Source organism: Callionymus lyra, chromosome 16 (genome assembly GCF_982586985.1).
Source record: "Callionymus lyra chromosome 16, fCalLyr1.hap1.1, whole genome shotgun sequence".
In the NCBI taxonomy this organism is placed as follows: Eukaryota; Metazoa; Chordata; class Actinopteri; order Syngnathiformes; family Callionymidae; genus Callionymus; species Callionymus lyra.
Genome location: NC_141833.1, coordinates 17,910,043 through 17,933,149, shown reverse-complemented (window position 1 = coordinate 17,933,149; position 23,107 = coordinate 17,910,043). Strand labels below are relative to the sequence as shown.

Genomic DNA, 23,107 nt, shown 5'->3' with positions numbered 1-23,107 from the left:
ACACACACATACATTTACACACACATGCACATAGGCAAACACACACACAGACATATATAAATGTGTACACACACACAAACACACGCAGACACACACACACACATACATTTACACACACATGCACATAGGCAAACACACACACACAGACATATATACATGTGTACACACACACACACACAAACACACGCAGACACACACACACACATACATTTACACACACATGCACATAGGCAAACACACACACACAGACATATAAATGTTTACACACACACACACACAAACACACGCAGACACACACACACACACTAACCATTAGTAGAAAGTCAACTCTTCGAACATGATCGTTAATTGAAAAGTTGACTTCAGTCCAAAGTCAGTTGCTCCTCTATTAGAGCCATTATGGCTCAATCATCCTTCACTGAAGGACGATAAACACACTTTTCTTCTTCAACGTTGTCTGACGTCCGTCCTCGACGATCCCTTTTCCCCTGAAGGAATCCTGGGTCCGCCCTGTGGACTCCTCCCTGTCGACCCCCCTCACCGGGTTCCTCTCGGAGGAGGTTCTACCGCGAGTCTCTCGTGGACGCCTGAGCTACGAGAGTTCGTGGAGAAATAAAAACTAGACTCGTGTTCATGCAAAGAGTTTATTTATGAATCGACCTCAGTATCATACAACAGTAGCACAATCATGTGACTATGGATTATGCTCATATCTATACAAAGATAAAGGCAATGTCTGAACTTAAGGAAATGAATGCAATTTCTTACTCTAAAAATAGCTTCGAAGTACTTGGCATAGATCTGAAAACCAACTCAACAAAAAAAACTGCTTTGCCTGCTAATTATTATTATTTTTTTTTGTCTTTTGTCCAACTGTTGCAGTACCAAATGCAAATATACTTTATGAAAAACATTTTTTTTCCTCCCGTCGCGTCGCATTTCATGCTAGGAAGAAAAAAGATGTCGGCGAGTACAAAAAAGCACTTAAATCTCGTACGAAAATAGAAAATATTACAAGTGTGCATAAGTACGTCGTGATGCACATCACCTGCAGTAGAAAAGTCAAATAACACTTTCGCGTGTACCTGACATGCCAATTCTTGATTTGGGGGCGGAGGGGTTGGGGGGGTGGGGTTCTGAATTTAAGGTGGGCGGGGCAAGTTCTACGAAAAAACGAATCATCACTCGGGCGTGTCGTCGACGCCCGATTCCTTTTAAACCGACTTCGGACTTTTTTTGACCCGCCCCGGAGAAGCAAAAATGGCCGACGATGCTACGAAAAAACCCCTTCGAGGTACGAAACAGTGCTTGAAATATTTGGCCTGAAGTTACAAAAAAAAAAACGTATTTATAAGGCGACGTGACGGATTTACAGGACGATGTTCCGAGAGCTAAATGCTACAGTAACTGTGAGATGCTACGTTACAAGGAAGTGACACGTAACGTCGTAACGACTTGAAAACACGTACAAAAAACATTTTCGACATTTCAATCTATTAGGTCCAAGTTTGACTCAAACGAGAAGATGCGATATTTGAGGTTTTCTGATTCTGGTTATGCGAGTTTACGCAAAAGACGTTTTTTTTCCGAAAATATTTCCTGCGAGAACATCGTAACATTTTGAAATGATTGTCACTCGTACTGTACGTCGTAAAGCTAACGTTGCTTAAATCTGGGTTTGATACATTTGTTAAGTTCTTTGTCAAAATCGCGTTAAATGTCGGATGTACACGATGACCAGAGGGTGCAGTTCATAACGTCACCACTAGGGAGCAGTGTTCAATCAAAAATTGTAAATGATCATTTAATACGTCACATAATTAAACGTACACAACGTAATAAATCTAGCATTGACAACTTCTGATTCACTGATCATTTTGTTAAAAAATTATCTTGCATTTCCAGAATCAGAAATTTAAATTGATTAACATTTTTTTCTTTTTTTTTTTAATATTATCTTAATGGTCACAAACTCTACAGGTCGCAGGAGTTCGTCTGTGTATGAAAAAAATATGAAAAAAGAGCCACATTTAAGAAGAAACGTCTCCAGTTTTGTTGGTTTTTAATAAAATTGATTGTCATATTTGTATCTTCCTAACGATCCACAATATTTTCCAGTTTTCATCTCCAACTACACATTTTCTCATGAAGGTCTTTGGGTTCCTATGATGACGTCACTGAAATCATAAACACGACGGTTCAACTTTTTGTTGCGTTGGATAAAATCAGTACTTCATGAAATTTTAAAAAACTTTCAATTAATTTTGGTGAGTATTTTCGCCTAAAATGTAATTTAAATATATGTATAATTACAATTTAAGCTGATTCTTTAGAAAAATTTTGGATGTTTATGATCTTTTCAAATCGCACAAAAACTTGTCTTCTGGCTCAGCTCTTTTCCACTCCCCCTCTCTGCTCCATCTGTTCCCACCTCCCCTCACTCGCGAACAAAACCCTGTCGTCGTTTTTCTCATAAATGTGGCTCTTGTCTCGTCGATGGCGAGGAAGCGAACATGGTCTCCATTGAATCTCTTCGACGTGGAACGAGTTTAACGACACGACTGGAAGACGAACAAAAGACAAAGATGCGGCAGCTCGGGGTCGCGACCCCTTTTTTTTTTGGATGGATCTAAATATGACTCTTCTACTGATAAAACTAGAAAATATATCTTAAAATAGACTTTTATTTTGCCAACAGAAGGATGATAGGAAAATAAATACTGAGCGAGATGTCTCTTTGCAGATGACTGTTCGATATATATTTATATCTATAAATGAAGATCCCACCCCCACCCCTTCCCTCCCCCCTCCCCTGCCCTGACACCTCCACCTGTCACATGACTTAGGTAGCTCCGCCCACAACGATATTGCTCTTTTTTTGGCGTTCCCCTTTCCTCTCTCTTATTGCTTCCTGAAGTGACCTGGAGATTTTAGCTTCGTCAAATCCGATCAGGAGGAGAATCACGGCCGACCCGACCCCGGGAACGCTCGTCTGGTTTTCGGAGAAGGCAGTTCGTTTTTTTTTTTCGTTTTTTTCGTCGAGCGATGACGACGACGACGAGCTCGGTCGCGTGTTAGGAAAAAGCCGCGAGGAAAAAGAGAGAGAAAAAGAAAAAAAAAAAAAAAGGGCACGACGTCTGAGAAAAGAAAAAAGGCGGATCGATCTAGAAAGTAAAACAGTTCTGGAGCCAGGTACAGTGAAGTCCAGTTTCTAAAAACAGCCTCGCCTCGAGACCACGATATTTTTGGTGTAACTGAAGAAATAGCTTAATGACAACAACTCTGACGCTCGAGGAGAGAATCTCGTATCACCTGCAGGAGGTCGGAATAATCGCAACCACTCGAGCTGTCACGCGCCCCCTAGTGGTGTAAAGCTGAACGGTTGATTTGAAAATAAAGGTAAGACAAATATTTACACTTTTATTTTTTTATATATCCTTATTTATAATAAATGTTGTTATGGTCATTATTAACTACTGGTCTGTGTTAAATATTGAATTATATATCTTGGTTACCATTGTTACCTAACACACCGAGGGGACACCCACGACTGTCTCTAGCGTCCACATATGAGTCGACTTGAGTTTGCTCCGTCTCGATGTTTTAAATTGCAATTATTCAACTCTGCTGCAAATGATAAAGAGCGGACCTCTCCCCCCGTCAGACTGTAATCTATAAATGCTTACATTCAAATCTACCTCGCAGAAACATTCATTCAGAAAAGAAAAGATCTGCACCGCTCACGACGCTTCACAAGTTCCAGTATGCGCAAATCAATTGCATAATGTCTGCCAATGAGAGTTTGGGAGGGAAAGCAAGGGAGACGGGATGCTGCTACAAAATAGACTAAACCTTAGGCGGGGGAAAGGGGGGTTAGGGCGGGTCGGAGTGTGTGGGTCATGGTGGAAGTTGCCCGACGAGTTTTTAAAGGGGCGCCTCCCTTGGCAGTGGAACAGCACTCAGAAGTCAGCGCAGAGAGGGTGAGGGTTCTACACAATGCTCTTGTCGGACAAGAAGGCCATTTCAGTGTCAAGATGAGATGAAGGCATTCTAGTAGGCAGCCGGGTCACAGTGTTGGAGCTAAAAACCTCAGAGGGGGGCGGGTGGACGCAGTCTCTCTCTACAATGTCTTCACTCGACTGTGATCGTGGGGTTCTGGGGTGCAAAGAAGAGAAGGAATCAGTAAGAAAAAAGTGTGTAGTGTTCACAATTACAGTAGAAAGTAAGGAAGGGAAGATGGAAACAAATATGTTTGAGGTATCCCTTGTGTTGCCTCTGTGTCAGGTTGAACAAACTCCACCACTGCATCTGTATTTCCGGAAGCCAGGGAGGCCGTTCACCTTGACCCAGAGGCGAAACAAGGGATACCTCAAACATATTGGTTTTCAGGCCTCCGGGTCAACTTGACCTTCATATACATAAGGCTTAAGTTATAGCATTAGTCAAGAGTAATCCTTAGATGAAGTTCAGAGAATACCAAATGGAGAATGAACCTCAAATATTTCTGTAAGAACAAATTTGGGGAACTGGAAAGGGTAAAACATTAGACTTTTTTTTACAAACATGATATTGCAAGCTCATTGGCTTACCTGAGAAAAATGGCTCCTTATACTGCAACGTTGTCTCCGAGGAGACCAGCTGAGGACGGGCGACCTTTTCATTATCTGTCTCTCGCCGAGAGGCAGAGGGCAAGTCCTCTTCCCTGTCACCGTTCCCCTCCCCCTCGACTTCTCCTTCGCCAGAGTCTGTACTTCTGATACTGAGACGCCTCATGCGATACATAAAATCCACCTCCCTCATACTGGCCAGGTTTTCAATCGTCACCCGACCCGGAGAGATGGCCAATTTGTTCTGTAGCACTTCCATCTTGTGGGCGGCACCTCTGCTCCTTCGCTCTCCTTCCAAACTGAGAGACAGCCTTCGATCCAGGGTGGGAGGCACTGAGAGTGGCAGTCTGTCGGGGGGGAATTCTGGTAAACCAGGGTGATCCCGACCCAGAGAAGTCCGTACACCTAACCGATGTTCAGGAGTTAAAAATGGCTTCTTCTCTTGCACCTTTACACCTTCCTCTGGCTTCGTATTGTCCTCCAGGTCATTTTTAATTTCAGCCGTGTCTCCACTACACTGTGGTGTTTCTCCTATCATGGCATCGGTTGTACCCAACTCCTTTGATGCTGTTTCATCATGTTCCGTAGCACCAGCTGGTTCAATAGAAACGTCACATCCTGTGCATTCTAAAACTTCATTGGCGGGTTCAACGTCCCCAGTATTGGCTGCGCTTGAGTCCTCTGTCTGAGTGTTTGTGGTTTCACCCTCTCCAGCCAATGACAAAGGCTGTTCAGGACAGGGATCAGGATCTGATGGATTCAAGCTTAAGTCACGCTGCTCTGCTGTATTTTCATTCTCATTTGGACTGTCTAGCGGCCCGCACTGTGGAGGACTGCCATTTTGATTGGCTGAACTGTCAGAACTGTTTTCCTCATGAAGTGGTGGCAGGGGGGCCAGTCGCAGCTGATTCTCCATTTCTCTCTTACATATCGGACATTCTTCTTCCAAATCTGCACCTAGATCTTGTAGAAGTTCTCCATCAGTCCCGGTGGACGGCTTGTTAGGATCGCCTGGTTCTCTACGCAAGGTCTGACATATGTCCTCATAGTCCGGTGGGCTGGTTAATGTTGAAGCATCTTGCATGGGCTGTCTGTCAGCCCAAGGTACCTCTGCTGCTGCAGTATTTGCCGTTGGACTAAAGTCACTAAGCGGTGTCTCTACGGGTTCGTCCGACAGGTCCAGTTTAACCGTCCTGCCGTCATTACTGCGTCTGCGTGCAAGATGCGACATGACCCTGTATTCTCTGAACCCGGTTTCACGTGGTGGCACGGGAAGCTCCTCTCTGAGCTGTTTGCTAAATGTAACAGATTTGGTGGCCGGCCTGGAAAAGGCGCTTTTGATCTCCCTGTATTCTGGATCGACAGACCAGCTAACTGCACTGCGTCTAAGGCTGCTGGGCTTATTGAGTGGTTCTGATGTCAGTCGGATTTTGATACGCTCTGGAATTTGAACTGAGCCATCGGGAACTTTATTGCTGGCCGTGCCAAGCTCCAGGATGTCCTTGTAGGCTTCATTGAGGTCCTCAATGCACTTATCAACACTGGGTTGTTTGTTGCACTGTTTTTGCTGTTGTTCTTGGACTTCCTTTTTTATCGTCTCCAGCTCTTTGACAGCGTCCCATGGTCGACTCACCGGTTTCAAGAGAAATTCAGGAACTTCGATTTCTTCCTCCCCACCGATTGCAGCTGGATCCTCCATATTTCCTGAGGGCGTCATTGCTGTCTGCTGAGCTGTGCTCTTGTTCAACTGGCTGGAGAAGGTGGCGGTCAGAGAAAAGGCGCTGTTACTTGAGAGTTTAAGACTCTTCACTCCCTTTATGGGGAATGTGAATGCCGAGCCCACAGCAGTAGGATCAGGTGGAACATCCGAGCCAGCAGGAAGAGGGTCTTCATGTGCTTCCTTGTTTTCAGAGGCGGGATCCTGAGCCTCTGGGCTAGTTTGAGTCTCCTGGTCTCTATACTGGTTAGCAGGCCATGACCCTGAAAGTTTTAACTCTTTGTAGTGATTAATTTTGGGGGGTCTACAGGGAAGTTTCTTGAACATTTTACTGCTCGCTCTGCTGCTCGTTTTACTGCTTGCAAAGCTTCCTGTTAGTGCCTGTAGCTCAGCCTCAGCTGAAGATGTGCTTTGGAGACTTTGGTTTGTCAAGTGACCAGTTTTATTGTCACAGGGACTGTCTGCTGGGTCTGGCGACTTCTCATTGTTGTTGTTCTGATCACGTATTATGGTTCCAGTGGGCTGTGGAGTAACAGGCACAGACACCAGACAAAATATTGTCTCACTTAGTCTCTTTTTTAGATTCTTTGATTTCTCCTTCTCCTTTTCTTTCTCCTTCTCTTTTTCTTTTTCTTTCTCTTTCTCTCTTTCCTTCTCTTTTTCTCTTTCTTTCTCTTTCTCACGCTCTTTCTCTTGGAGTTCCAGCTGATCCACTTTTGTTATTTCCGTTGCTGTTTCAGAGGCGACCTGTTCTGCTGGCTTGCAGGGGGGAGGTGGCGGTTTACCCAGGATAGATGAAGGGAAAAACTGACTTCGGCTTTGTTCTAACGCTACATTGTCACTTTTTTTCGTTAAACCCCTGTTGCACCATCTTATATTATTTTCTGTTTCGTTAGAAGCTGTTTTGCGTGTGTCTGTTACAGGAGCTGGACCCTGCTGGGGAGGAAAGGCACTATCATGGGTAGATTGTCCTAAATTCTTAGTGGACGGAATCTCTTTGTTGATATTACGAATTTTGTCTGAGTCAGTGAGAGAATTTCCACTGGGTCCTCCTGAGATTTGTTTCGCTCTGATGTCCTCGATGGGTAAAGACCGAGGCTGGCTTGGTACATCATCATACCCAGAATGGACCTGCCTCCTATAAGTTGATCCACGATCACCATAATGTCCAACCCACGAACTACTCGCCTGTCTAGAAAGCCACCTCCCCGGATCTGAACTAGGCATATGCATTGATTCTGACCTCCAACGTAGGTTCATCACTTCATTGCGATTGATTGACACTGCTCTGGGCGGTGGGATCCTTCTATATGATGGAGGAGGAATATAGCCTGGTGGCTCCATACCAGTGAGGGATTGTTGTGCAAAATAGTCATGTCTCAGCTCTCCACCCCTATGATAGTATAGAGATCGGTCTTTTTGTTTATAACCCTGGTCTATGGCGAGCATTTCTGCGCTACCCCTGGTCTGCTGGTGAATCTCGTATGACGGTGGCTTTAAAGGCCTGCTAAACCTGGGCTTTGGTAAAAGTGCAACTTGGCTGCTAGGCCCGGCATTCCTACCCCAACGGTCCCTGCCATAAGCACTACTGTAGACATATCGGCTGTACGGCCCAGAATACACAGTGCTGTTCATCCTCTGTTGTCTATCTGGCAGGCTTGGTCTGGATGGAATGAGTTCCCTGCCTTCCGTTCCATCAGGTGACAAAACTCTTGGGAGAGATTGAGACTTTGCTTTAGTTCTTGGGTGAAAAAACCCTTCAGGGGTTCGAAGACGATACTGATCCTGAGTCCACCGGTCTCCATCTCCTAGGCCTATAGCGGGTCGCCATTCTTCTGTGCCAAGGCTTTGACACTTTCGCTCCCCGGTCACCCTGAGGTGACCAGGAGCATCCGGGTCCCTCAACCAGGAAATTTCCTCCCATAGCTGTTGCGCTTGTCTCTCTGCGCGAAGTTCCTCTGCTGCTATCAGGGCCTGTGGTCTCCAAGCTCCGGCTGAGGCCCTAAGTTCCCTGCCATCAGCATAGTCCAAAAGGATACTGAAGTCCTGTCCTCGCCTTCGCCAATAGGAAATGTCCCTTTCATCGTGGCTTAGATGCTCGGAATATGTCAAACTAGGAACATCGTAGAACCTGGAAAGACAAAGAGCCCAGTGTTTTACAGGAAGAAACACTTCTTTTGAGCACATCAGCACATTGACAGTTAGCATTTTATCACTGTATCACCGGTGAAGTATGGCTGCTAATATAGGTTTAACGCCCCTTTAACCAACTCCAAGACAGTCACACCTTGCAGGTTGGGCAAGGACAACATGTCAGCAAAGTAAAACAGATTAGGGTGGAGTTCTGAGGGAACTTAAATCTGCATGTTTGTTAAAGGTGGATTTGATTATTTTGGAAAGTGGCTATTAGCTAGTTACAGTTTGAATTTAAAAGCCAAAGCCCCAATTCTTCAAAAATGCTCTAGAAAAACATCTACTTCACCACCATTTGTCATAGAATTCACAGTGTGGAAAATCTCCTCCACACAAAGACTAGTAACTCAGACACGTGTGCGCATCAGAACAGAATTAGTCTGAGGCCATTGGGCCGCTGGAACGATGAAAATGAAGATCAGAAGCTTTTAATTCTTGAATATAAATCAGAGTCGATGAGCATGAGATGTGAAAAAATCTTCCACATTATTCCCCAGTAGCCGTAAATTCTTCTTCCAGGAGATTTAGTTACACTTTTATTTTTATCTCTAAGGTGCAAGATCTGGCAGCTGTGCCAATAACGCAACTGTCACAGGAAAAGGTTGATAACCAGAAGCAAAAACGGCTTTCATGTGAGCGCAGGCGTTAGTGTGTCTAATCTCATCTGCCGATGTCTTCAACCATCAAACAAACATTTCTGGGATTTTGATTTACCATTAAATTATTGGTGGATAGAGAAGTGGTGCTGGTGACCACTGGTATATTATTTACAGTACCTCTGTCCCCTCTTTTTGAAGGGTTACATTCCGAGTTAAGCAATGAATTAAATCTGTGAAATTAATTTTTCACTTTTCAAATACATTCTCACAGAGTTTATCCACTCAGAGAAATTCTTAAAGGGCAACTAATGTGCTGATTTAAGTGTGTCTTAAATTTTTCTAGGACCTCTATTATACTCATCAGTACGTTTATTTTTGCACAAAACCATCATTTAATAAAGATATTTACATTAGAAAATACGCTTAAGCCCCGCCCACTTAAAATTAGCTGTTTTCGCTGAGATCAATGCTGTGTCTCAAATCGCATACTTCTCTTAGTATACTAGAAGTTAGTATGCATCAGGATAGTGTACGTACTAACTAGTAACTAATTCTCCCCAGATAGTATGTCTCAAATCAAACACTGCTGCTACACACTAACAGGAAATGACGCGACAGCTGTAGGAACACTATCGCCACCTTCTGGCAGCACGTTTTGCAAGTTTGGAAGAAGAAATAAAGAAAAAACGTCAACGTCAACGTCACTAAGATGGAGCCGTTCTGGGTAGAAAGTGTCCATCGATCCATACTCAGTTTTGTGGGCGTTTTAGTGACAATTTAGTGTGTATGGAGCACTACATTTACATACTAAGAATTGAGACACACTTACGCACTAAAAATACTAACTTTGAGTACGCAAGTATGCGATTTGAGACACAGCTCAGGTCTTGTCCAAGCAACCACGCTCACTCTGCTCTGATTGGTCACAAAAACACACGTTGCATCCAATGACTCACGTAAATTTCAAACTCACCCCTGAAACCCCCATTTTTTGCATTAAAAACTAATCATAAAAATAAGGTTTGCTGCTTAATGTACCCATTACAACACATTCATGGGTTTTCACATTAGGTGCCCTTTAAAGTGATAGTTCATCCAAAATTTACTCTATTATATCTACTGTCTACACTGGAAGCTCTAGCGATATTCGCCCGGAGTACTTCCTGTCTGTGCTCCTGTTGAGGCTTCAACACAAGACGGACGTTATAGACGAGCAGTATGGAGGTATTTAGATGTTTTTAAGTCTCTTTTTGGACGAAGATGAAGACGAAGACACCTGAGCTCCAGTTTCACGTTACATTAAAACAACTTATTAAGGGCACCTAATGTGAAAACCCAACTCTCCGACCTATTCACATTTTGTAAATGTTGAAGTCGTCCTCTTCAAATTGCAGTTGTTCGTTCATCACGACGTTGCTCCGTTTTGAAGTTATTACTTAATAAAGTTCTCGTCTAAAATCTCTCCAAACGAGATCACGGTTTAAATTCAACATTCTGACATCACACCGGTGCAGGTGTCCTCCCCTAGAAGCACTAAATCAGTTAAGTACATACATGTTAATAAACAAAATAAATATTTATGTAAACATGGTGAGAGTTACTTCTGCCTTTAGGTGTTTTTTGTAACGTGTACATTAAGCAAACTTTAGTTTTAATTATTTGTTTTAATTGTACAAAACGGGAGTTTCAGGGGTGAGTTTGAAATTAACATGAGTCCTTGAATGCAACTTGTGTTTTTGTGACCAATCAGAGCAGAGTTGGCGTGGGTGCTTGGACAAGACTTCTTTTCAGGCAAAACAGCGCATTTTAAGTGGGCGGGGCTTAAGCGTATTCTCTAATGTAAATATCTTTGTTATGAGAGTTTTGTGCAAAAATAAATATTCTGATGAGTATAATAGAGGTCCTAGAACAATTTAAGAGACACTTAAATCAGCACATTAGGTGCCCTTTAATGTAAAAATAATCCCAACCCTTAGTAGACATGAGGGTGAGTAGAAAACTTTTTTTTTGGGTGAACTATCCCTTATAGATTAAGAACCCAGTGAAATTATATTACAGCTCCTCTGATCACGCTGCGTCCCCACCATTGTCTGTAACGTACTTCTTTTTTGATGTATTGATCCTAAGATTAATTTATTTTGCAGTCGTTAAATTCAGAGTTTTACCTTAGTCAGTGAAGGTGTCTTGAGACCGATGGGTACTGGATTACTGGGTTGGATTAAGCAATATTTCGGTTTCTGCAGTTAATAGTAAGTAAGAGTTGTTGTTGTTGTTGTCGTACACCGCAAGCTGAGAATAGTGTATCTGTGTTTTGGCATTCGCTGCATCAGTTACTAAATACAGTTTTTTAAAATGACAGACTACGTTGGTGCCTTTTCAGTCGGTACAATGTATTTAAATATGCAGTTTATTCAAATTAAAAATTTGGCAAAAAAGCTTAGAAGGTTAACCACAATATGACACAATAGGACCAACTGTAATTACCACAAAAATGACCCGTATTACTCACCGTATTAACAATAATATGTGATTATAATTACTTTTATGAATGTAGCCTTTAGTATAGTGATGTTGTTGCAGTTTTCTCAATATACAAAGAGTGTTGAGGTTGGGAGTGAGATGGGGAACAAGTGAGGAGAGCAAGGAAGGAAAAGAGAGGAATGGTATCGGCGGAGGTTGATCCTTGCGTGTCGGATATGTCGGCGTTGGACGTGATAATGAAAGATGTGAGATGTTTGGTTTTTTAAACGGTATCTTTGGAGGGAGAGACGTCGCCGTAATTTCGTCTGTAATCCTTCACGAAATGCAAGTGGCATGATCACGTTGTGAAAACCACGTCATGTGAAATTTGCGGCGCGGGTGAGTGTGAAAGGAAAAAATGGGGGGGATAAATCAAAAAGAGGTCTGATGCTCTGCAGATCTGTTCGTCATCCGAGTCAATGGATCATCGTCAGCAGCAGCAACAGCAGCAGCAGCAGCTACTGTAGCAGCAGCAGCAGCAGCAGCACTTGCCCAGCAACATGCTTACATCACAGAGCACGTGCTGGGCGTGATTCGGTGCGCCAGTGTTTACAGTGGAGTGATTACGTCTCCGGGCGTGCTCGGCGTGGAGGATCGCTCAAGAAGAAGACACATTTCATATTTCTCTGCTGCAGCTCGGGGGAAGGAGGGGAAGCGAGGATGAGAAAAACCTGCGCAGTGCAGGCTCGCATGCAATACCAAAGGGCCAAAGTGTGAATGGAAGAGTGAGTTGGGGGGGGCGGTAAACTCACCCGCTGTCTGTGGCCAGAGAATCTCCTAAAGCCGGACCGTCTCCTAGGATACCGATGCCGATTTTCCTCTGGTTCCTCTCGCCGCTCTCGTTGTCGATGGCGGGGTACGCCTTCAACAGGGCCTGCCTGTTGCCGTAGATCCCCGTGATGGAGGCCCCGCGCTCCGCCTCGTACCCGTTCAGCGCCCCCCGGACGGGACCCCGGTTGTCCACGAGTTCGCGCTGGCAGTCGGTGGCGGGGCGTTTGTCGTAAGGCGTGGCAGAGGGTGGGCCGCTCTTGGGCAGTTTGTATCCATGCGAGATGAGGAGGTCCTCCACGCTGTACATGGCGGGTCTGTGGCTGGGCACGAGGGCAAAAGGTGGGTGTGTTGCCTTTATGCGCTGTGACGCTGGTGGACGCTGGGGCTCGGCTGCTCAGCAGAGGCCATCACTGAGGGGAGAGAAGGGAGGGTCACTTACGGGGGAAAGGGTACAGATGATACTTTGGTACCGTGATAGCACAAACCATGGGACACAAACTACAAGCAGATAACATTGACCAAAATTATACTGACAGAACTTAAAGTTCAGCCAAAAAATTCTAGTTTCCTTTTGACACATACAACAAAGATTTTCGTCTGTAATTCTAAAAATAAACCCTTAGTTGACACAAGGGTGAGTTGAAAATGAGTGAACTATCACTAACGTAGGCAACTGTTAAAATGGAAACACGTTCAAAGAGTTTTTTCAGAACAAAATTCGTGCGTTTTCCCTTTTTTTTTGAAGCACTTTTGAAGAACATTTTAAGGTCATTCAATTGTATCTATCATTTTATCTTCATGACCCAAACTTTTTATGACGAGACACCCATGTGACCCCCAAACAGCTTTAGAAACAGTTGGACCGTGACGGCAGTTGCATTCATTTCCATTTTTTGGCTGAAGTAAGTAAGTAAGTAAGTAAGTAAGTAATTTGTATTTATATAGCGCTTTTCCAGACCAGGGTTACGAAGCGCTTAAACAATCAAAACAATATTCAATAAAATATATACTTCAAGACAAGATAAAACTGATAACACAACAGGAGTTCCACAAAATCAAGGTAAAGCCTGAACGAATAAAAAAAAACCTCTTAAGATGTTTCTTGAAAGAGTCAGTAGTACATTTTCCAGGAAGACAAAAAGTGACAAAAACTTGATTCTTGTCCGAACCAATACACGCGTTGACGGGGCTAAGGTGACTAGAAAGTCATGACTTTTCCAAATACCCTATTATTACAGTAGGGGGAGCCAGAAACAAATGTCTTCAATATTCCCTAGCACCTGGTCTGGCACTAAACTGTAACCAATCATTAGTCACTTATGCACCTGAGAATTTTTATTCTTTTTTTTTTAAGTGGATGGAAAATGTTTCCAGACGCCAGCGAGAGATGAAAAGCATCACATTTATCCGTTCATGTCTGGAAGACTCGGTCCTGCAGCGACAGAGACGACAGCGACGCTTGTAAAACAGCATCTCGGTCGTCGTCGTCGTCGTCGTCGTCGTCGTCTGCTCTTTTGCACACTCAAGCATTTTTGGCTAATCAGGTTTTTTCTGACTCGTGGTCCGGCGACTCTTGATTCATGTCTTGTTAGAAGTCTGTCTGACGCCGAGGCCGTTAAACGCGAGTGATCTTGGTTCGGGAGGAGACTTTTCATTTGTTTTACACATTCAATTATGCGGGTGTTGATGGATGTCCGACGTGAGTCTCGACGACGACGACGAGATCTACCCCGAGTCATGGATGGACGACGGAGCTCAAGGTTAGAGATGCTAGCTACTTAGTTAACAAAGCTAATGGGTTATATATTGAATCAGTTAAATATAATTTTTTCATTAAAAATAGAATTAAATACAGTGTTAAATCCATACATTATTAATCGATATATATGTCATTTGTGTAACACATACTGTATAGTGACATTTATTGTGTGTTACAAACGTGCTGCGTTCAAAGACACTCCTCAGATAGGAAACAATTTAGTCATTGTGCTTCTTTTAAAAAGCAAAAAAAAGCAATGGTGTATTTCTTCTTTTTTTATTTCTATTAAAAAAAAGGAGGTTGAAATGATTAAAAGGTACAAGAAAAGCTTGATTCAAGACACATTTAAAATGAATAAACAAATAATAAACTCAAAACAGAAACACGAAAAAAAACATATTTATCTATTATTTATTTGTATATTTGTTCTTTTAAGAGCCAGAACTCTTGCTATGATGACGATAAGTTAAATGTAGAATTATCACAGAACTATAACCAAGAAAAAAAGATTTAAATCCCTTTTTTTTGCAGATTTAAAAAAAAATCGAACTTCAATTGTTAAATAAATATAATGAATAAATCCCCAAAACGTCTTTAATTTTTGGAGAAAAGATTTATGGAACTAATAAAAAGAGAAAAACATTTTGTATAATTTTTTTTAAATATTTATAAACATATTTAAATATATATATATAGAAAAATAAGTATGTTTGCCTCTAAAAATGATTGAAATCTTCGCTAAAATGCTGAAGAAAACTGGAAGAATTGTACTTTACAAAAAAAAAGAATTATATTCTTATTTCATATATTTAACTATTGAGACATTATTCAAGAACTTCCTGATCTTAACAACAAGGTGACGATCGGAACATGACGTTCATTTTGTCGCTCATTAAAAACTGACTCATTGTAAAAAAGAAAAAACCTCTCACTTCTCTCTGAGGTTTTAAAATAATCCCTGGTGATGAAAGTAAATGAAACATCAATGTCTCGTCGAGGCTGATCCTAAAAATAACCCCCCCCCCAAAAAAAAAAGAATCGGGCTCTTATGATCCATACGTCCTCCAACTATTCCTGGCTCGTCAAGTGGAGACGACGAGCAGCGAATCTACTGGAGGCTTTTTTTTTCAGAATTAACTCAGAGAAGGTGAGAAGCTCTGACACAAAAGGCAGCCGATGCTCTGCCACCGTTGCGACGGGGTCATGTGACACCTTCCTTTGCATAGCAACAACAAAACCTTCAGTGGAAAACAACACAGGAACAGTTTTTTTTGTAACTTTAACAGATGTGACGGCCATCTTGGCACGGAAGAGTTTTTAAAATCATCAGAAGGATTTAAAGGTGCAGTTATGGTTTCCACCGGTATATTATATCAATTACTATTTTATTATTTTCCATAAAAAATGCAACATTTTATTAAGAATAATTATAAATTCAACTCAGGGGAAAGAAAGTTTGTATGATAGAAAAGAACAACCCAAAAAAATAATTTACTTTAATTACAATTATTATTTTACCCCGAAAAGTAAATAAGCAGTAGATTTTATTTCATTATTTTTCTTAAGTGAACAAAAATAAACAAATGAAGTTTTCATGATTATTACTTGATAGTTTCAGTTGTTAAATTCTGCTATTTTAATGTCTACAAATGATTGTACTTCTACTTCTATTACTTAATGTCATATATTCTATTAATATTGTGTTTACTTTTGTTTGTCTGTCTGTTGATGGAATTTCTCCACAGAGAAAATGTCAAAATGTGTGGATAATAGGATCAAGAACATATAATGTTCTAGATTACCATCTGGATCCGAAACTTATTTGAAGATCCTTACCCTCTGTGAAGAAAGCGACAGTTGGATCATTTGAATTTGACTATTTAAACGATATATATTTCAAATGCTATAAAAGGTGTTTAATTACGAATATGGAAAGTGGAAAATGAGCTGCTTGGCAGGAGGCTGCCCTCTCAAAGTGCTTTTACACTTATGTGTGTCGTATTTTAAGCAGCTTTTATTTTCTTATCTGTTCTTCATTTTATTCTCCATTTTAGGAGACGTGAATGGTTTTTAAAGATCAGCACAGAAGTAAAATAAAAAAAACAAAGTAACAGTTGAAGAGTTTAGTTACAGACACATGCACGTTTGACTGATCGAGGCGTTTGACCAACAACCTCTCGCTCTGTTATTGTGCAACACATTCCCTGACGTGCATTTGAGGAAACGATTCGAGAATCCAGTGCATTTATGCTCCTTTTACTTACAACTAAAGCATGAAGATATCTGAATAACACTAGGAGAGTGCAGACCCCCACCAAGCAGCTCAGTTCCTCAGAAGCAACTCAGTGCTCAGCGTTTGCGCAATCTAGATCTGGAACACCACGAGTGTTTTCGGCTTGAGAGGTAATTAAGAGTACATTTAAAAATATGTTGATTCAATCCGGGACTTCAAAAGTAGTGAGATGGTGCATACCTCTGCCAAGGAGTCGACCATATTTCTACACGTACAGCGTACAGCGTTTAATGAAATATACATGATGCAGTAAAAGCAAAAATCCGGGATTATAACTGGCACCTCTTATTTAACTGCGAAAAGAGTTTTAACTACTAGACAAACGTTCTCACTATTGTAGTTAATTTATATAGTTTTTTTTGTAGTTCTGAACATAGTTGTTGAGCAACGACGGTGAGAAGCCATACAAGTGAGCGACAAAACCTTCAAAACTTTCTTAAGTCCAGATGGAAACACAGATCAACACCAATATGAAATTCTTCTACCTCAACCTTTTCACCTTCGCTTTGACAGAAAAATACAATCCAACACAGGTAAAAAACTTCCCTCACTCCTTGGCAGAGGTAAGTTTAGGTTTTAGAGTTCCTCGTTTTTATAGCTCGCCACTGACGCTGTTGTTCAAAAAACTTGATGTAAAGTAAATGTAAATACAAAAGTGTTTGTTTTTTGTTACCAAAAATGTTTGTAATCATGTAAGTTTAGCGAGTGTTTTTAGCCAATGAGGTTGTTAGCATGTTAGCCAACAATTGTTTCATGAGTGCTACTAAAAATACAGTTAGCTGTTAAAGAAAAGGACTTTTAACCCGATAAAATTAGGATGATTTTGTTGAACTTAATTTAAAATAAAGATGTCGTAATTAAAAACAAATTACGCTAACTGCCCATGTTAACATTAAGAATACAGTCACAATTTAATTTAAACGTCAAATTTAAGAAGATCCTGTGATTTTACTTCACAAATGCTCTTTAGACAAGTAAGATTGAGGTAGTTTAAGACCTTTTTTTTGTGTATTCCTGACAAAAACAACTTTTCAGGATGAGTTCCCAAAGTGAACATTTCCCCGGATCGATTTGTCAATCAAATCAATCAAAGGGTCGGTCGACGTCGAAGCTAAAAATAAGATGAATTAACCGATGTAAATGTTCTTCAAAATTTTTGAAAAACTAAAATCTGGCTTCATATTTGCTTAGTTATTTTCCATCAGAAATAAAGACTAAACATTTCTACTTCAAACAAATACTTGAAAAAAAAAATCAAAACTCAGTCAATGCAAAGAAAAGTAAACAAGATTTGATGATTTACGCAGATGAACTTATGGATCAACAAAAAGTTAAATTATAAATCATAAATCACATTTATATATACATTTTTAGCCATGTAACAGCTCCACGGGGCGGGCTTGATATAAACACCTTCACCTCTCTCACACACACGGTTCAACAGATTCTCACGCAGTGTCAGAAATACTGTGACGTGTTCAATCACTAACTGCGTATAATTCGCTCAAACTCCTGCTGCTGTGGTGGAAAAATCAAGCTCCCCGCCTTCAGATCAAAACAGTAGCTTGAGAAACTCCAAAAACATATGATAAATAAGGTGAATAAAAAGTGTTTTCTTCGATTATATTATCCCAAAATAAGTACCTTACACCTGCGTCATCACAAACAAACAAGCAGGGATGTCAGCAAAAGACTTCTACAGCAACTGCAAAATGATAAATATATGACTTGAAACTTCAAACTTAACGTAATATTCTTCATCAAAATTCAGTCAATGTAAAGAATAGTCAACAAGATTAAATCATTTACTCCGATGATCTCATGGATTATCCAGTTCAATAAAATGATGGTAAATAATTCTTATCACCTCAAGTTGAACATATTACACTCAACGAAAATAATAACAAGGTAAATTTGCAACTGTACTGCAATATACACGTACTTTTGATCCTTCTCATCCCAAATACACACCAGGCAAAGTTCAGGTTTTCAGAGATTACACACGTCTTGTTACAATGATTTCAAATGTTCATCCTGTTATCGTTTAAATTTCCTCAGGGGCCACATTCTGTGCAGGGGCCATCATGCAAACATAGAGTAGCAAAACGTATAAAATATATGCTAAAAATATGATTTTATAATAACTTTATTTTTAAAAATGTAAACTAATTTCGAATATTATTTTATATATTACCTTAAATCTTTTCGAGGTGCAAAAAATACTTCAATAAAAACCTCAAAAAGAAAGCATACGTGTGAATTTCCTTTGTTTTATGTTTTTTTTTTGGCCACGATGGTCGTCGTGCAGACACCACAACTCAAACGTCATCTCCAACTTCAACCAGTTTACGTCACGTGACTCTCTCTCTCTCTCCAGTTCCCAATTCGACCTTAATCCCGCAAAAAAGGTCACCCCATAAAAACATTAAAAAAAAAATAATAAACCATCTCTTTCTCCGCCGGCGACACCTCACATGACATCCATGAACCCCCGAAAATCAAAGTGATGCACAGGTGCAGCTCCATCCCTGGCGAGGGAGTCGCACCTTCATCCTACCTAGTGACAGAGCAGCTCCAGAACTGCATGTTAAAAAAAAAATCCGTGTGGATGGCGGGGTGGGGGGGGTAAATATTCCAGGTGTGTTCACGGACGGATGAATGAATGAATGATGACGTGAAACAGATCCGAGGTATCATAACAAACGTCCATCAATAATACATAGAAAGATAACGGTGTGACCTACTGGAGCCCCTGCTGCTGCAATATGGCACCAGCGACGGGGAAATTGACTGAAAATGATTCGCCCCGAGAGAGAGAGAGAGAGAGAGAGAGAAGGAGAGGAAGAAGGAGATGAAGAAGAAAAAAAAAAATCCTCCACATGCTCCTGGAGATGCGACGCGTCAGTGGCGCGGCAGCGGCGCGGCTCGGTCGAAGGGCGAACACGCTGGTGCGCGCGGCGGACGAGCGGCGGACGAGCGGCGTTAGCGCCTCTGTTTTTTTTTTTGTTTGTGACGGAGCTTACCTACGCCGCTTGCAGCCGCGCCCTCCCGGGTGGAAACATCATGCAGCAGCAAGCGGAGGTTTTTATAGGGAGGAACAGAAAATAATAAGGGCGTGAGGCGGAGGAGCGCGTACCTGGGAGGATGCTTGGCGCGGCCGTCGCAGTTCCCCTGCGCCCAGCTGGAGCTGCTGCAGAGCCGAGCATGATGATTGGTAGGTAGAGACGCGCTGGTTGCTGCCTGGATGGGCTCTCCTCACTCCAGCTGAAGGTGGGGTGGGCTTGCTCGCACGCATGCAGCCAACAGAACACGGGGATGCGAGAATGGTTTCTCCCAAAGTCTCACAACTTCAACCCCCTTTTTTTTTTTTTTTTTAATCCTATAGCAACAGTGTGTTTCGGCTCCTTTCACGTGGTTCCTGTTCTCCAGGAGATGCCTCGCCCTTTTTCTGCTGATGTTGATGATGACTCGTCACTATGTGGGTCCCCCTCCCCGTCCCAACGCCAAGACAGCCCCGGGTAATTCAATGTGCTGGGCTCAGGGTTTTTTTCTTCTTTTTTTTTCTGCGCCAACTGCTCTCTGAAGGGATTCCTCACCAGAGGGCAAAGGTCGAGTCCCATGCAAGGTTGGGGCCCTTTCGACTATGTGAGGGGGGGGCCAAAGGGAAATGATCTAATGTGAGGGGGACATGAGAAGAAGAAACAAAAATGATCTTCATAGATGAATTGGTGGTGTTTTTTCTGTTCAGAAATGTATTTTTGTTTTAAACTAATTTGCAGCAAATAAACATTTATCAGAAACAGAAGGAATTTAAAGTCAATAAAAGGGTTTTCTTAACTGTATTTTATTCATTTTTTATTTGGGCTGCCATAAATACTTTTTACATAAAATGTAATAAGTTAGATAAAAAAAATATTTAGAATTTTCCCTTTTTTTTAAATGAATATCTTTCTTTTCAATTCTATTCAAGCTTTATTCAGATTTAAATACATTGCAAAACAAATAGCAAAATAAATGTGTTAATAATAGAAACATGTATAAACTCTTGAACAATTAATTATATTTCTCCGATTTTATCCCAATGAATTAATATATTTTACATGTATTTTAAGCAGCATTACAACCTAAGTCTTTAAAAAATAGCTTTATTAAATTTGAAATGGCACCCATTACCTTTTAACTAATATTCATTTCTTTTTTCTATTTTCTTCCAATAAATGAATATATTTTACTTATAATTAAGGGGCAATTGCATTAAAAATGCATTGAATTAATTCACAAATAAATGTGTTAGTTAGCAACATATATAATCTCTTAAACATTGAATAATATTTCTTCAATATTGACCTAATAAATAAGATATTTTACTTGTATTCTAAGCATAAATTGCATTCTCAACATTATAAAAATTTGAATTTTAACTAATATTAATTTCACTATTCAATTTTGTCCCAATAAATACATATATTTAACTTGTTCTCTTGCAGTAAAAACACATCTAAATTATTTTTTAAAAGCATTTAATATTTTAATTTTAAATTTTTTTTTAAAAATACCCCCAAACAATTGGGGGTATTAGTTTGCCACATGTACAATTTTATTATTGTACTTTATTAATTCTTTTTTTTTTATTCTTCTATTTCATCACAAGAAATTAACATATTTTACTTATATTTTTAAAAAGTACTTCAGAAGAAATAAATATTTTTTATTTTGACCAGAAATTTTCAGAAAAAAATTGGTGTCAAACTGATCTGTTCGTCAATATTTTCTCTCGGTGAAGTTTGAAGGACAAGAAAAGTCAACAAAATAATAAGAATATAGTCTTTTATTGAAACACATCTTCTCTCCAGTGTGTCCCGGGTCTGTCCCGGGGCCTCCTCACAGCCAATTGCCTCACTATAGGGAGTCATCCATGACAATAGAAATGATACACACTTATCAATAAACTTTTTAAGTCATTTTAATTTTTTTCACACCTTTTAACGACACGATCTGGAAATGAAAAAACGCTAACTTTAGCATTAGCATTCCTGTGTTTCATGTCAGGATACATCAGAGACTCAAAAGTTCTTTCCTATAGTTCACTTAAAACTGTATTTATTTTTTATCCTCAAATGTAATGTCGGTTAAAGAAACAGTGTCCTCGTAATAGCCAAGAACACGTAAGCGTTACGGGGCAGACATGAATCAAGATTTTGTATTGAGGAATTTATTTATTTTACACATATTGTTTAGAATGAACAGTTTAATATGTTTTTTGATGAAAATTTGGTTTAAAAAAATGGAATAAAACTATTAATGATAACTAAACTTTACAGTCAATTTTCTTGTTGTAAACAACGTAGGTTTTAGAAATTTATTTACCATGAATTCACTACAATAAACATAGATTTAGAACGTTTTAGTAGACAGTTGACTTTTTAAATATATTTTGACATTTATTGTTGTTTTATTTCATTTTTGAAAGCTCATAAAATGGAGTCACGAGACACTTTTTTAGTGGAATAATAGGTTATTTTTGTCGTTATCTGTTCAGATATTATTTTAAGTAAGAAATTCGAGGCATTGTTAAGGTTAAAATAAAAAGAAAATGAACCACAAATTAAATTAAATTCATATAAAAAAAAATGATGATGACGAGAAAATAATAATTTAGGAATTTAAAAAGGTATTTGAGGAAATAAAGAAGAGCTCCAAAAAAACTCAAATATTTCCGCATCTTTATACACTTGTGAAAACGATATACTTTTTCATTCTCGGTGTGAAACTCACCGCCATGAATCCACATGAAACCCAAATCACTGCCATTTAACCTCCATATTTATTTACTGCTGTCCAAACACACACACACACACACACACTCCTGTCCCCGAGCACGGTTGCCAAGGAGACAGCTGAGCCGGGACTGTCTTCCGCACGTCAGCGGGATCTCTGCTGCCATCTATCAGCAGAACATAGAATGACACTTTCATCCTTCTTTTTTTTTTCTTTTTTTTTCTTCGTTCCTCGGACGTGTTTTCTGCCTGGTAACATAATTTGCTGACTTCTCCTGCAGCAGAGCTGAATGTATGTGCGCTTCTATTACAGTGACACACCAGAGCTACACTGGACACAGATTAAGAGGATCCTGGAAAGAGATCCATCGATCCAGGGCTGATTTGTGAGAAGATAACGTTTATGTTTAAGGCCAAATAAAATAAAGATTTGAATCGAAAAATACAAATTTCAAGAAATTTAGCTAAATAAACATAATTGTGTAAATTTTAATTAATTAAATAAAAATGTATGTATGCATTTTTTAAATATCTAAAAAATAATAATATCATATATTATTAATACTATAACATAAACAGATAATCGAAATATAATATACAATAAATTATATGATAAACAACATGTTGTGGTTTTAGATTTTAATGTTACATCGATTGTGTTGTGGTACAACTTATAAAACGACAATTAATAGATATTATTTTTAAAACATTCTGATCAATATTTTTCCTAAATGTTCTTTTTTTTTTTTTTTAAACCCATAAACGCTTATAAACATTTATACAAATAACAAGTTAATATAAATTAAATAACAAATTAAATATTGTTTCACAGAACATTTCACGCTGTAAATTATAATGTACTCTACTTTAT

The 23,107-nt window shown here is 40.0% G+C and overlaps 1 protein-coding gene across 1 annotated transcript; it reads right to left on the bottom strand.

The window, feature by feature from the left end:
- Positions 1-2,827: 2,827 nt before the first annotated feature.
- jcadb (junctional cadherin 5 associated b) lies at positions 2,828-20,387 on the bottom strand. The gene is made up of 4 exons (XM_087811406.1): positions 19,596-20,387; positions 12,389-12,817; positions 4,590-8,455; positions 2,828-4,155 (listed from the first exon to the last, which is right to left on the bottom strand). The coding sequence occupies exons 2-4, from the start codon at positions 12,712-12,714 to the stop codon at positions 4,121-4,123; spliced, it is 4,227 nt and encodes a 1,408-aa protein (XP_087667532.1). The 5' UTR covers positions 12,715-12,817; positions 19,596-20,387; the 3' UTR covers positions 2,828-4,120.
- Positions 20,388-23,107: the final 2,720 nt, after the last annotated feature.